At 41.3% G+C, this 16,278-nt stretch overlaps 1 protein-coding gene across 1 annotated transcript; it reads right to left on the reverse strand.

Moving 5' to 3' along the window:
- Positions 1 to 5,745: 5,745 nt before the first annotated feature.
- LOC124001801 (ADP/ATP translocase 2-like) lies at positions 5,746 to 8,345 on the reverse strand. Its single transcript, XM_046308887.1, has 4 exons — positions 8,124 to 8,345; positions 6,813 to 7,299; positions 6,540 to 6,680; positions 5,746 to 6,362 (listed from the first exon to the last, which is right to left on the reverse strand). Exons 1-4 carry the CDS (start codon positions 8,232 to 8,234, stop codon positions 6,205 to 6,207), a joined length of 897 nt encoding a protein of 298 aa, XP_046164843.1. The 5' UTR covers positions 8,235 to 8,345; the 3' UTR covers positions 5,746 to 6,204.
- Positions 8,346 to 16,278: the final 7,933 nt, after the last annotated feature.

Below are 16,278 nucleotides of genomic sequence, written 5' to 3' on the forward strand. Positions count from 1 at the left end.
GGCTATACTCCTGTTGTAAAGAGAAGCAACGTGCTTAATATTAGGAAATTTGAGAAATAAATACAGTAGCCTGTAGAAAGATGATGGGATCTTCCTCTTTTAATAGATGCCATCACTCTGTTTTCTCACGCAATTGCATAGCCTATAGAAATGTTGTGCAATATGAGATCATGGGCTCTCGTGAAGTCTTTGATTCGATTTTTGATCACATTTCCATTGATGTCAGAGTAATTAGAGTGACAATTGAGTGCTGAGTACCAGGCCATTAGCAAGTTTGGTAGGCTACTAAAGATTATCAGTAGCGTCACGTTCACGCTGTCACCTTTATGGCGTGTGGCGGTAATACGGTCACCGTAACAGCCCTACGCACGCGTCAACATTTACGAAGCAGTCAATCCAGACTGAAATTGATTAGCTTGTTCTACTGTAATCAGTCAAGGTGCGTCAATATTGCATGGAAATCAATGGAACTGGGACAATTTGCTGTGAACGGGGGCTTTTATAAAGAGAGCACCCCGATTTTCCCTTGCCATTTGAGTTTGAATTTCACAACGGTACCAAACCGAAAATTTTAATCTGTTTAAAGCAATCGATTTAGTGTCTTGATCTTGACGACTATATAGTTTTGTATTAACATCACCAATCTGAGTTTTTTTAAATGTAATTTTCCCAGATGGTGGGAGATGAAAATGCAAGCTTGTGTGAGGTCCTTCTGTAGCTCAGTTGGTAGAGCATGGCGCTTGTAACGCCAGGTTGGTGGGTTCGATCCCCGGGACCACCCATACGTAGAATGTATGCACACATGACTGTAAGTCGCTTTGGATAAAAGCGTCTGCTAAATGGCATATATTATATTATTATTGGCATATATTAGGTAGTAACACAAAGTTGCCTCATTAGGGAAATTTGCACATTGTAAAATAGGTTAGTATGGCAAAATGATTCAACATGCCAACTTTAGATGATAGTATACACTGAGTATACAAAACAGAACACCTGCTCTTTCCATGACAGACTGACCATGTGAATCCATGTGAAAGCTATGATCCCTTATTTTGAGCTCTCAAGTGGCACTGCATCTCAGTGCAAGAGGCGTCACTACAGTCCCTGGTTCAAATCCAGACTGTACCACATCCGGCCGTGATTGGGAGTCTCATAGGGTGGCGCACAATTGGCCCAGCGTCTTCCAGGTTTGGCCCGGTTAGACCATCATTGTAAATAATCATTTGTTCTTAAACTGACTTGCCTAGTTAAATAAAGGTTACTTTTTTACTTTTTTATGTCACTTGTAAAAATCCACTTCAATCAGTATAAATGAAGGGTAAGAGACAGGTTAAAGAATGACGTTTAAGCCTTGAGACAATTGAGACATGGATTGTGTATGTGTGCCATTCAGAGAGTGAATGGGCAAAGATTTAAGTGCCTTTGAACGGGGTATGTGCCAGGCGCATCGGTTTGTGTCAAGAACTGCAACACTGCTGGATTTTTCATGCTCAGCTGTTTCCTGTGTGTATCAATGGTCCACCACCCAAAGGACATCCAGCCAACTTGACACAACTGTAGGTAGCATTGGCGTCAACATGGACCAGCATCCCTGTGGAACGCTTTTGACACCTTGTAGGGGGGGGGTGCAACTCAATATATTAGTAAGGTGTTCCTAATGTTTGGTGTACTCTGTGTGTGTTTCCCACTCACAAACTATTGCAACAATGACATGTGTTTCTTGCTCATTTCATATTTTGGGAGTAAAAACAATGCTCTCAAACAGATTGGAGATTCTATTGTGCCTGAATTTTCAGTATCATTACTGAAAGTGGCTGCTGATATGCACCATTTTATATGAACAAATATTAAAATATAGTTTTTGAGTCATCTATCCGTGTTTAAAGTGCACAAGATTATAACAATTGCTCACAGCTGTTTTTGTTTGATTTTCCCCCACAGATTATATTTAGCTCACAAATGTAAATTGTGATGTACTGTGATAGTACTCAAATGTAAATGGCCCATATTTTTTTACATTGAGGGATTTCAATATGGGAGAAGGTAGTACATCATTTGTGTAGTATAGTAATACTAGTATGTATTTTTTTTTACATTTTACCTTTATTTAACTAGGCAAGTCAGTTAAGAACATATTCTTATTTTCAATGATGGCCTAGGAACAGTGGGTTAACTGCCTGTTCAGGGGCAGAACGACAGACCTTGTCAGCTCGAGGGTTTGAACTTGCAACCTTCCGGTTACTAGTCCAACGCTCTAACCACTAGGCTACCCTGCCGCCCCAATGTATTAGTGGGTGTATTAATGTATTAGTGATAGTATGTAAATTAGTAGTAGTATTGACCCCTGTTGTCTTGTTGTTTCTTCAGGAAAGATCACCAGGCCTGGCAGTATCAACCACCACCACAGAGCCAGGGCATCATATGCCATCGCTATCACCGTAACACCCCTACCCAGGCATGCCAGTGCGGCAGCGTCCTGGGCAACCTGGTCCTGAGAGCTGTGCTCAGGGAGGAGCACCATTCCCCAACTCCCCCCACCTCTTCCAAGACCTTACCAATAAGGCAATACTTGCCCCTAAACACTGATCCAAGGTCAGTTTGACATTCTTCCCCCAGATGGTTAAGTTGAGTTTGTTAGGAGTGTCCCACACAATGAAGGATCTGTGTCAGAGAGGTGCGAAGCCGGAAAGTGGTCACATTTTGTCGAAACTAAATCTCCATTGTGCTCTGATCATGCACATGTCCAGTGATTCTGTTTTAGCACACAATACTCGTAAATAAAGGGATCTGACACTGATTGGCTGTTTCCCAGATGTAGAATAAGCCTTGAAGAACTTTCAATTGAACTTTCAATTTATTTATTTTTCCTTGGAGAATACTTTTTAGTCCAGGAGTACGTTTAAGTTGGGTCCGGGAAACCAGTCCTATATGATGTAAAAATGATATTTTATTGCCGTTATACAACCGTTCTCATAAAACAGTGTCACTATTGCTACCCAGGACCAACTCTAGCTGCTATAAAGTATTGTGAACTGTACTTCTGTTATAATGGAAGATATAGCCTGGCTATATCTTGTCACAACAGAGCTGACTGGCTCAAACGTATTAAGAAGGAAAGCAATTCCACAAATTAACCTTTAAGAAGGCACACCTGTTAAATAAAATTCATTCAATTTTTTGGTTACTACATGATTCCATATGTGTTATTTCATAGTTTTGATTTCTTCACTATTATTCTACAATGTAGAAAATAGTAAAAATAAAGAAAAAGCCTTGAATGAGTAGGTGTTCTTAAACGTTTGACCGGTAGCTAATATGGTTCAGGTATAATAAAAAAATATATATATAATTTTGTCAGCTTAGCAGGTGGTGTAACGCTCGTCGTTGGGAGAGAGAGAGCAGGACCAAGGTGCAGCGTGGTGGTAAGTATTCATATTCACTTTTAATGAAAACGAATACTTGCACAAAAACAACAAAACTAAACAAACGAAAACAGTCCTGAATGGTGAAATACAAACACAGAACAGAAAATAAACACCCACGCAACACAGGTGGAAAAAGGCTACCTAAGTATGATTCTCAATCAGAGACAACTAACGCCACCTGCCTCTGATTGAGAACCATACCAGGCCAACCTCAAAAATCAACATAGAAAAACGAACAGACAACCCACCCAACTCACACCCTGACCATACTAAAACAAATACCTAAATAAAAGAACTAAGGTCAGAACGTGACAGGTGGTGCCTATCAATATGCTTAGTGAATAGAGTAAGTACTAAGTATGCCATGCTGTATTTCCACTCTTGTGAAATGTGTTCAAGTGGAACTTTTCATCAATGTTTCTGTTATTGTTGTGTTACATTATGATGAATAATGAGAGAGAGAGAGAGAGAGAGAGAGAGAGAGATATTTGTGTACTAGTAAAGCTTTTTTAGAATATCATGGGAGAATTAGTAATATTTTTTTATTTATTGTGATCCTGTGCAAATTTCTTGACGTTTTCCAATAAAGCTGCTTGTTGCCGTACCACTCATGTCTGTCCGTGGTCAAAGGAGCTCAAACAATGTCTGCAGGACTTTCCCACTTGTGGCAGCTGTCTTTTGTAGGCCCGTTAGCCACATAGCACCCACATGGCAACAAAGACTGCCAATGCAGACACACTAAGCGGACAGCATATCTGGCATGGTGTGGATATGAATAATTATCCCCTACAATGACAATGTCACACGCACACACACAATGGCTACAACAGTGGCAAGGGATATAGGCCAGTGATTGGCTGTGTCATGGTCAGAAATCCAACAAGTGAGTGACATGCTAGGTGCCAGTGATGACTGGCCCAGCACATCTTGGCCATGTTCTGTTATCTCCACTCGGCACAGCCAGAAGAGGACTGGCCACCCCTCCTAGCCTGGCTTCTCTAGGTTTCTTTCTAGGTTCTGGCCTTTCTATGGAGTTTTTCCTAGCCACCGTGCTTCTATACCTGCATTGCTTGCTGTTTGGGGTTTTAGGCTGGGTTTGTGTACAGCACTTTGTGACAGACGATGTAAGAAGGGCTTTATAATTACATTTGATTGATATAAATCATAAGAGAACAAAACAGGGAAAATACTTAATCAGTAGTTGTAATTAATTGGTACTATAAGCTTACTCAAATAGGTTTGATGGTTAGCACATGAAAAGTAATACATTTGTCTATTTATGTCACCCCTTCACCCAACATTTATAGTAATGTGTATGTATAGACTGGTAAAACTTGATATTTGAGAAAATGAGAGTAATATTGGATTTGTATTGCATCTGTTACATACATAACAGACTATGAAGAATGGCAGCTAATGAGACACTGTGCTATATGAGGTTCTAGGTTGGCTCCCAATAGAAGGATCTCTATAGAAGCCCAAGGAAATGGGATGGATATTTCTAATCCTATAATAGCCCAAGTCAGAGCCTGGAACTAGTAAACCTTACCTAAATGTTTTGACCTATTGTTAATCCAGGCACTTGTCATCTCCCGTCTGGATTACTGCAACTCGCTGTTGGCTGGGCTCCCTGCCTGTGCCATTAAACCCCTTCAACTCATCCAGAACGCCGCAGCCCGTCTAGTGTTCAACCTTCCCAAGTTCTCTCACGTCACCCCGCTCCTCCGCTCTCTCCACTGGCTTCCAGTTGAAGCTCGCATCCGCTACAAGACCATGGTGCTTGCCTGTTTGGAGCTGTGAGGGGGGCACCTCAGTACCTCCAGGCTCTGATCAGGCCCTACACCCAAATAAGGGCACTGCGTTCATCCACCTCTGGCCTGCTCGCCTCCCTACCACTGAGGAAGTACAGTTCCCGCTCAGCCCAGTCAAAACTGTTCGCTGCTCTGGCTCCCCAATGGTGGAACAAACTCCCTCACGACGCCAGGACAGCGGAGTCAATCACCACCTTCCGGAGACACCTGAAACCCCACCTCTTTAAGGAATACCTAGGATAGGATAAAGTAATCCTTCTCACCCCCCCCCCCTCCCCCCTTAAAATATGTAGATGCACTATTGTAAAGTGGCTGTTCCACTGGATGTCATAAGGTGAATGCACCAATTTGTAAGTCGCTCTGGATAAGAGCGTCTGCTAAATGACTTAAATGTAAATGTAAATGTAATGTTATGTTATACTCTATATTATGTTATATATTGTATACATTACAATATTTCAATAAAACAAATATGAATGACAAAGGAATGCACCAAAGCAGAGGGCTTAGTAGGTATTTTTCATCTTTATTCTTATTAAAATAATGTTTATTGTGGGACACATGAGATACACAACACAGGAACATAAGGTCCTTGGTAGACAGCAGCTGCTGTGAAGAGTACATTCCTTTTGCTTACTATGAGAGAAAGAACTGAGAAAAGTGGATGCAATCTGTTTGCAGTAGGCATGTAATTCAATTGAAAAAAAAAAAATTGTTCCAGTTTGACAGTCAACTGGTAGGCCTGGAGGTGTTTTTTTGGGTACATCTTGGGTAAGATATATACAGGTTTCAGAGTCGGTGCGTTGCTCACTTTACCAAATACACTGGCGAGAAGGATAACTAGCAACCAACTCCTGGGCTGGCTCAATAGAATACACATCTACCCCGATAATTCACCCAAGCTGTTATCATTATATGATACAAATAAGACGTGGTGAAGGGTTTCCTTAGGGAGTTGTGAATGCTTATGTGTACTTTTTGATCTCGTCGTAGAGCACCAAGACGAAGGCACCGCCCATGCCTCGGATTACGTTGGACCAGGCCCCCTTGAAGAAGGCTTTTCCTCCCTCGTTCTTGGCGATCTTCTTCCAGCAGTCGATTGTGCCAGTGTACATGATGTCCGCTATTGAATTTGACACATTGATCATTAAAATGCGATATATAGGCCTACTGTAGGAAACTCAATTACTTTGCCAAGCGTACTGTGCGCATCCATAAAACCAATGGAATATTTCCATGGATCAGTTACAGTAGGCCATTCATTGATATGAATCAACGAGTTGGCTTACAACTGGCTCACCTGATTTGCGTCCTGACTGCATCATCATACGACGTCTGACGGTGTCAAAGGGGTATGAAATGATACCGGCGGCTGCGGTGACGCTCTGGGCAATCATCCAGCTGACGAAGATGTGAGTGTTCTTGGGGTCGGGCAGCATACCTAGAAGATGACGTAGAGCAACATAATTGGGATTCTACGCCTATTTCTTTGTAAAATACATGACTTTTAACAACGTCCCAATTGCAAACAGCTACTTAGATTTATGATTTGACTTTAGAACATGCTCCTCACCCTTGGCTGTGTCGTAGACTCCGAAGTAAGCAGCTCTGTAGATGATGATGCCCTGGACAGACACGTTGAATCCCTGGTACAGACCCTTGATACCGTCGGCTTTGTAGATTTTGCTGAGACAGCTGCCAAGACCGCTGAACTCTCGCTCGGCTCCGCTTTTTCCGATGTCGGCCGCAAGCCTGGTTCTGGCGAAGTCAAGTGGGTAAACGAAGCAAAGAGAGGTGGCACCTGCCGCGCCACCAGATGCCAGGTTACCGGCGAACCAACGCCAGAACTGTGTCTTCTGGTCCACTCCTCCAAGGAAGATCTTCTTGTACTTGTCCTTGAAAGCAAAGTTGAGGGCTTGGGTGGGGAAGTAACGGATCACATTGGCCAGGTTGCCTCTCCAGAAGGAGATAAAGCCTTGCTCCTTGGGAATCCTCCTGACGCAGTCCATGATCCCTTTGTACTGCATTTCCTTTGTGATTTGTTGGCTGGCATGTTGGACCTGGAGAGCAGAACAACAGAAGACAAATAATTGTTAAATTGATCCTCAATTCAGTAAGCAAAAAAACAGCATGTCAATCAGATTTTTCCATTGTGCTTTAGGCCTACTTTGTATTTAGCAACTGAGGTTTATCTTATAGCAAGAGCCATAGCAAGAGCCTAAAAATATTGAGTTTGTTGTTGGGACAAATTCCTAATTCAATAATAATCACGGGTTTGTGCGAATGCATGTGTGCAATTTCTGTTATAATCAGCTATTCTCAGCGCTGTTGTACACTGGCCATTACTTCATGTCACTTGAGCACGGTCTGTGCGTATTGGGTTGCATGGGTCTGGATAAATTTAGCTGTAGCCTAGGCTTAAACAAAATATCGCTGCTCTTATATCCAAACGATTATCGATATTTTGGCGTAATTAATTATGATCCTATTAATCGAAACATAACATTACACGTGTACTTGAAATCAACACGAAACATATAAAGAACACATCAAATAAATTAACTTGTTATTCAAAATAGTACTTTTTCTTCAATGACCTTAAATTCATATGATTCGGTTTCATATGATTCGGTGAACGAAAGGCCAACTCCTGAGTCCTATCGAATCCAATTAGAAAGCTCTATAGCACCTTGGACAGCTACAAGTCACGTGCGTAAGAAACGTCTCCAAAGCGCTTTTCGCATGTCTGTCTGCAGGAATTGCATTTGCGAAATGTATATAATTTTATTACAATCTTACTCTCAAAGTGTGACTTCTGCGGACTCAATGGATATAGTAACTTTATGACTGAGACTGAAAAACAATTATTCTCACTTAGGCTTACCTGGAGCAACAACTTTACTCTCTCAATTGGAGCAACAGCTGTCTTGGAGATAGCAGCAGCAATGCCACCGGCCAAAAAGTCCTTAATGAAGCTAACCACCGCGTCCGACATGTTTTCAAGTTCCTCCTCGTGGAGTAGAGGTCAGACCCTAAATGTTCCAGACAGTCCTCACCAAGACACCCTCAAAGAAACCCAACGCCCCTCCAAGTGGGGGAAGCGCCCTCATCCCGGCTAATATATCTGGGCTATATATCGCGAGAATTTGGGAATGATGGATATGCAGACGGTCGAACAGATTGGCTAGGCTAAATAAATATCCCAGGTTAAGGTTCAAATCTTAGCCATGTCCATTAAATAAAGTTTAATGGAACACTGAGGGTCTTTTAAAGGGCAAATTCAAGTCATTTTCCAATGACACCGTGGTGTTAGATAATATGTATTATTCTGCTAATTAATAACACCACAACATCGCAGCTATTTATCATTATTTTTGTAGGCTACTATTTATTCTTTAGGCCAAAGTTGTATCGCAGTTTAGGGTGTGGACCATGATACAATGTGAAATTAACGCATGGGTAGGCTATGTTTTTAAAATGTAATTTTAAGCTTAGCTTCTAAATGTATCTTCATAATTCAAAATAGGTCTTATTGTTCTGATAAATGTGATAGGCCTCGCAATGAGGCCATTAAAATGCACACCTTAACAGCGAGGGCGAGAAGGTGACATTGTTGCTGGTTAGCGCATGCGACTTTGAAGACTTTGGCATCGCTTGCCAACTCTTTAAAATGTGATGTTATTAATGATTTGCTTCATAGCCTGACCTGTAGCATACGATGCGTTTGTGTTAACTGCCTGTTCAGGGGCAGAACGACAGATTTGTACCTTGTCAGCTCGGGGTCCAACGCTCTAACCACCAGGCTACCCTGCCGCCCCAATAATGTACCTAAAATAATGTTTTTAATCAAATAAATGTTAAGTCAGCCTACTTGCTGTCTATAGTCTGCACTGTTTGGGAAGAATATAGCCTACTATTTTCCTGTAGGCTTTGCCTATACTTACAACCCTGATTACCAAGTTAATTATAAAATATCTGCACCAAGACCATTGATTTGCCCTTTCACAAATAATAATGTAGGTGAATGCCAGCCGGACCCCATTGATAACTAATAGGCTAATGGGTCTGTGTGATTATAGAAGCCCACCTCGTTTCAAACTCCAGGCACAACGCAACTAGTCTGTACATGCTCCTCGCGTCAGCCTTTCCATGAGACCCATCGCTACAGCGTGGAGATCAAGAGATCTTGCACGAATAGGTCATGTGTGCGCGCAGGGGGCTTCGACGTGCGTCGCTCCGTCCTCGACGTGCGTAGGAACTTGACCAGCGCCTTGGAATGGGACCAAATCCTACGCGCACGTACATTGCAATATGCTAATTACGCAAATGAATAGGTGGGATTTATTTTCACTATATGACTACAGTTATGCAACGAGTACGAGTGATGCGAGTAGCAGCTAGGGTTCACTCGCAAGCGGTGAAATGCTGCTGCTCGCTTTGTGGGCGTTCTATCTGCATATGACAGGACAGCACACAGCAGCTTTTCGATTGTGCGTTAAGAATTTCAGCAGAGCAAGTTTGTATGAAGATCTGGTTATTAAATGGGTAAATAGTTTAATAGTAATATTCTCTAAAACGCTCTGGTGACAAACAAACTTTGCTGCACTGTTTCCAATCGTGCACATGGCTGGGAGAACATATTCAAATAAGTAAATACATTTTGAAAATGTACAAAAAAAACGATGTATTATTAGCTAATTAGCTACAGTGCAGGCTAACTCAAATGAGCTGCTAACGTAGCTAGCTATTTCGCCAACTTTACATACGGTGTAGTTGGCTGGCTAAGTGGATTAAATATCACCAGCTACCTAACTTCATATTAGCTGGCTATCTTGATGTATTTATCACTGTTAAAAAAAAACTCAAAAGGCCTTTGTAGGGAGCTAGCTAACTACCATGGAGGAGGGTTAAAGGATAGCAGCCCCAACTGTCAAAGTGAGAGAGTAGGCTATTCTGGATAGGGCAGGTACTTTTGTGAGGTTCCAGTCCCTAGAAGTAAGGACTGAGATAATAGTAGCAAAATATTCAGTTTCTCTAGTTTGAGATTATTGAAGTCTGTTTCTTGTGATGTTTTCTGTCCTCTGATACAGAGAGCAGTGAAAGCCTGTCTGCAGAGGAAGAACAGTGGTTCTCAGTCCTGGTCCTGGGGACTCAGAGGGGCACATTTTTGTTTTTGCCTTAGCACTGCACAGCTGATTCAAATGATCAGCTCATCAAGTTAAGTGTTATTTATGTATTCATGTGTGATGCTATCCTTGATATGATCCTGCTATATTGTCATATGCTACCCATGCACATGTGTGTGCACATGCATCTATCAATCCAATACTATCATTATTTGTTCAACTCTAGTAATCCACAATGACCTGGTGATGTAAAAGTCTAATAATAACATTATCTTCCATATTCCTACAGATACCTTGTAACTGGAGTTTCCTTCAAAACGATTGCCTACAGTTATCGTGTAGGGCACTGCAAGGTTGGGTGACCAGGGCCATCTGGAACTGCCTCCTGGAGGAATGCAGACGTGTGAACGCTACCTGTGTCCTATATAACTTCATGAAGATGGACAAGAGGACCAGTTGGGGATCTGCAGCTCGAAACCATGTGCCAGAGGAGAAGTCTGCTGCTCAGCTGGATGTTTCAAGGATGGGGTCCAACAATGCAGAGCGAGAGGGTGCTGTTCCCTGGCAACACCATAGACTACATTACACTGATTTCTACTTCTCAGGTTAGGGTGCTGTTTAGGTAAGGGTGTGATGTCTGTACAAAAACAAAACAGACTATTTTAAGTCACCCATATTGAAATAATGTAGAACAATTAGACACCCTATAACTGTCACGCCCTGGTCGAAGTATTTTGTGTTTATCTTCATGTATTGGGTCAGGCCAGGGTGTGGCATGGGTTTTTGTATGTGGTGTGTATATATTGGGATTGTAGCTAGTGGGGTGATCTAGCAAAGTCTATGGCTGTCTGGAGTGGTTCTCAATCAGAGGCAGGTGTTTATCGTTGTCTCTGATTGGGAACCATATTTAGGCAGCCATATTCTTTGAGTTTGTGGTGGGTGATTGTCCTTAGTGTCCTTGTTCCTGTCTTTGTACCAGATAGGGCTGTTTCGGTTTTCGTTATTTCATTTAGTTATTTTTGTAGTTTCCGCATGTATAGTTTCTTTAATTAAAATATCATGAATCATCACGCTGCATTTTGGTCCGATCCTTGTTCTACCTCTTCGTCAGAGGAGGAGATAGAAGAGAGCCGTTACATGAGTGTGTAGGTGTGAGTTATTGTATCAATCTGATTGATGGATTGTGCTGTGCAGGCTCAGGTGTATAACTGTGATCACTGTCTACCTACCTTCTTTTCTCAATAACAGTCTCTCTCCTTCACTTCATCCCTCTCTCCCCTTCTCCCTAGAACCCTATTAGTTATATCAGCTGTGTGTAACTTGCCTAGTTAACTTCTTGGTGACGGGGCAGTATTTTCACTTCCGGATGAAATGCATGCCCAAATTCAACTGCCTGCTACTCATCCCCAGAAGATAATTAATAATAATGAATAATAATTATTAATGAATAATTATTAATATATTTGGATAGAAAAAACGAAGTTTCTAAAACTGTTTGAATCATGTCTGTGAGTATAACTTATTTAGCAGGCTAAACCTCGAGGACAAAACATTCAGATATCTTTTTTTAGGTCAATCGCTTTTCAATGAGATTTCATTGGGAATCCAGATTTCTAAGGGATCTTCTTGCAGATCCTATCGCTTCCACTGGATGTCAACAGTCTTTAGAAATTGGTTGAGGTTTTTCCTTTGTGTAATAAAGTACTGCTATCTTGAACGAGGGTAACTTGAAGTGTACTGTTAGAGGCGCGTGACCAGAAAGCTAGCTACATTTTGTTTTCCTCCTGTATTGAATACAGGTCATCCCGTCTTCAATTTTATCAATTATTTACATAAAAAATACCTAAAGTTGTATTACAAAAGTAGTTGGTAAAAATGTTTTGGCAAAGTTGCGCAAGTTGTAACCAGTATTTTTCTGGATCAAACGCGCCAAATAAATTGACATTTTGGATATATCGACGGAAATAAAAAACAAAAGGACCATTTGTGATGTTTAGGGGACATGTTGGAGTGCCATCAAAAAAAGCTCGTCAAAGGTAAGGCATGAATTATATTTTTATTTCCGCGTTTTGTGTCGCGCCTGCAGGGTTGAAATATGCTTCTCTCTCTCTTTTACTATGGTGCTATCCTCAGATAATAGCATCGTTTGCTTTCTCCGAAAAGCCTTTTTGAAATGTGACATGTTGGCTGGATTCACAACAAGTGTAGCTTTAATTTGCTATCTTGCATGTGTGATTTCATGAAAGTTAGATTTTTATAGTAATTTATTTGAATATGGCGCTCTGCATTTTCACTGGCTTTTGGCCAGGTGGGACACTAGCGTCCCACATATCCCAGAGAGATTAAATAAAAATATTAGCTGTATCGGTGAACCCCTCCCGCATCTGAACTGGCAACATAGAGGGCACAGCGTGATCAGAGGTGAGGTCACTTGGTCGGGTTAACAGGAAGTATTATTAGAGATGCTTTACATTGAAATAGAAATAGAGATGCAGTAGTCCCAGAGTTGCATTTCACCTGCTGATGATTATGATGACTTAGCGTTAAAATACATTTTTTTAAAGCATGGCTTAAACATGCTATCTCTCTCCATCTGTCTCTCGTCTGCAGGTATGTTTTGATGTGAGAGAGGATGCCAACCGCCAGTCCCGTCATTGCCACCTCACCCGCTCTTAAGATAACCTTTGGGCCGACTGGGAGCCCAAGGCTGGTTAGGAGACACAACTAGAGAAACTTATGTAATTGTGATGAACTGAGATAATATTAGGGTAGCACTGTGATTAATGAATCATATGCTGTCTTCCCTGCTCCTCTGTTCTTACCTCTTTCCCTTTCTTTTTATCTCGCTCATCGCCACCTCTTTCTTCCTGTTTTTATAATGCACACCAGATGTGCATTGAAGTAAAGATTGAACTTGTATTTATAATATTGCAATTGTAATATAATGCATGTATTATATATTTATAACACTTGGATAATGAACTTCTTTCAATAAAGTGTTTGACATTCTCTACTGGTTGAAATTAAGTCTCTCATTTGATGAAATACTACACCTATCATGTGTTTATCAGATGAAGGAAATTAGATATTGAGATGAACCGGTTTTAGAGTATTTACATGATGCATAGGAAGCGGAGTGTACTGTTTTTAAAAATTATATTTCTGTATACAGTGGGGAGAACAAGTATTTGATACACTGCCGATTTTGCAGTTTTTCCTACTTACAAAGGATGTAGAGGTCTAATTGTTTATCATAGATACACTTCAACTGTGAGAGACGGAATCTAAAACAAAAATCCAGAAAATCACATTGTATGATTTTTAAGTAATTAATTTGCATGTTATTGCATGACATAAATATTTGATACATCAGAAAATAAGAACTTAACATTTGGTAAAGAGACCTTTGTTCGCAATTACAGAGATCATATGTTTAATATATAAATAATAATAATATATAATATGTTTCCTGTAGTCCTTGACCAGGTTTGCACACACTGCAGCAGGGATTTTGGCCCACTCCATACAGACCTTCTCCAGATCCTTCAGGTTTCGGGGCTGTCGCTGGGCAATACGGACTTTCTGACTGGCTAGGCCACTCCAGGACCTCGAGATGCTTCTTACGGAGCCACTCCTTAGTTGCCCTGGCTTTGTGTTTCGGGTTGTTGTCATGCTGGAAGACCCAGCCACAACCCATCTTCAGTGCTCTTACTGAGGGAAGGAGGTTGCTGGCCAAGATCTCGCGATACATGGCCCCATCTATCCTCCCCTCAATACGGTGCAGTCGTCCTGTCCCCTTTGCAGAAAAGCACCCCCAAAGAATGATGTTTCCACCTCCATGCTTCACGGTTGGGATGGTGTTCTTGGGGTTGTACTCATTCTTCTTCCTCCAAACACGGCGAGTGGAGTTTAGACCAAAAAGCTCTATTTTTGTCTCATCAGACCACATGACCTTCTACCATTCCTCCTCTGGATCATGCAGATGGTGAAAATCATGCAAATCACACAATGTGATTTTGTGGATTTTTGTTTTAGATTCCATCTCTCACAGTTGAAGTGTACCTATGATAAAAATTACAAACCTCTACATGCTTTGTAAGTAGGAAACACTGCCGATTTTGCAGGTTATCAAATACTTGTTCTCCCCACTGTATATGAATAACAAATCAGCATTTAACTAGTTAAATCATGTTTCTAGTCTATTGCATAATTACAATGTGTAACCATTGATTGGTAAACACTGTTGAAGTGTATATTTGAAAAACATACAGTTGAAGCCGGAAGTTTACAGAAACCTTAGTCAAATACATTTGAACTCAGTTTTTCACAATTCCTGACATTTAATCCTAGTAAATATTCCCTGTTTTAGGTCAGTTAGGATCACCGCTTAATTTTAATGTGAAATGTCAGAATAATAGTAGAGAGAATTATTTATTTCAGCTTTTATTTCTTTCATCACATTCCCAGTAGGTCTGAAGTTTACATACACTCAATTAGTATTTGGTAGCATTGCCTTCAAGTTGTTTAACTTGGGTCAAATGTTTCAGGTAGCCTTCCACAAGCTTCCCACAATAAGTTGGGTGAATTTTAGCCCATTCCCCCTGACAGAGATGGTGTAACTGAGTCAGGTTTGTAGGCATCCTTGCTCGCACATGCTTTTTCAGTTCTGCCCACAAACTTTACATGGGATTGAGGTCAGGGCTTTGTGATGGCCACTCCCAATACCTTGACTTTGTCCTTGACTGTGCCATTTTGCCACAACTTTGGAAGTATGCTTGGGGTCATTGTCCATTTGGAAGACCCATTTGCGACCAAGCTTTAACTTCCTGACTGACGTCTTGAGATGTTGCTTCAATATATTCACATAATTTCCCTCACTTATGATGCCATCTAGTTTGTGAAGTGCACCAGTCCCTCTTGCAGCAAAGCACCCCCACAACATGATGCTGCCACCCCCGTGCTTCACAGTTGGGATGGTGTAATTCGGCTTGCAAGCCTCCCCCTTTTTCCTCCAAACATGACAATGGTCATTATGGCCAAACAGTTGTATTTTTGTTTCATCAGACCAGAGGACATTTCTCCAAAAAGTACAATATTTGTCCCCATGTGCAGTTGCAAACCGTAGTCTGGATTTTTTATGGAGGTTTTGGAGCAGTAGCTTCTTCCTTGCTGAGCAGCCTTTTAGGTTATGTTGATAAAGGACTCATTTTACTGTGCATATAGATAGTTTTGTACCTGTTTCCTCCAGTGTCTTCACAATGTCAAATGTTGTTCGGGGATTGAGTTGCACTATTCGCTCCAAAGTATGTTCATCTCTAGGAGACTCCTTCCTGAGTGGTATCACGGCTGCGTGGTCCCATGGTGTTTATACTTGTGTACTATTGTTTGTACAGATGAATGTGGTACCTTCAGGCATTTGGAAATTGCTCCTAAAGACTCTCTTCTTCGACTCTCTTCTCTGTATATCAGTATCAATGATGTCGCTCTCGCTGCTGGTGATTCTTTGATCCACCTCTACGCAGACGACACCATTCTGTATACCTCTGGCCCTTCGTTGGACACTGTGTTAACTAATCTCCAGATGAGCTTCAATACCATAAAACTCTCCTTCCGTGGCCTCCAACTGCTCTTAAATGCTAGTAAAACTAAATCCATGCTCTTCAACTGATCGCTGCCTGCACCTGCCTGCCCATCCAGCATCACTGCTCTGGACGGTTCTGACAACTACAAATACCTTGGTGTCTGGTTAGATGGTAAACTCTCCTTCCAGACTCACATTAAACATCTCCAATCCAAAATTAAATATAGAATCGGCTTCCTATTTTGCAAACAAAGCATCCTTCACTCATGCTGCCAAACATACCTTAGTAAAACTGACCAACTGACCATCCTACTTTGGCGATGTAATTTACA

Source organism: Oncorhynchus gorbuscha, linkage group LG17 (assembly GCF_021184085.1).
Source record: "Oncorhynchus gorbuscha isolate QuinsamMale2020 ecotype Even-year linkage group LG17, OgorEven_v1.0, whole genome shotgun sequence".
Taxonomy (NCBI): Eukaryota; Metazoa; Chordata; class Actinopteri; order Salmoniformes; family Salmonidae; genus Oncorhynchus; species Oncorhynchus gorbuscha.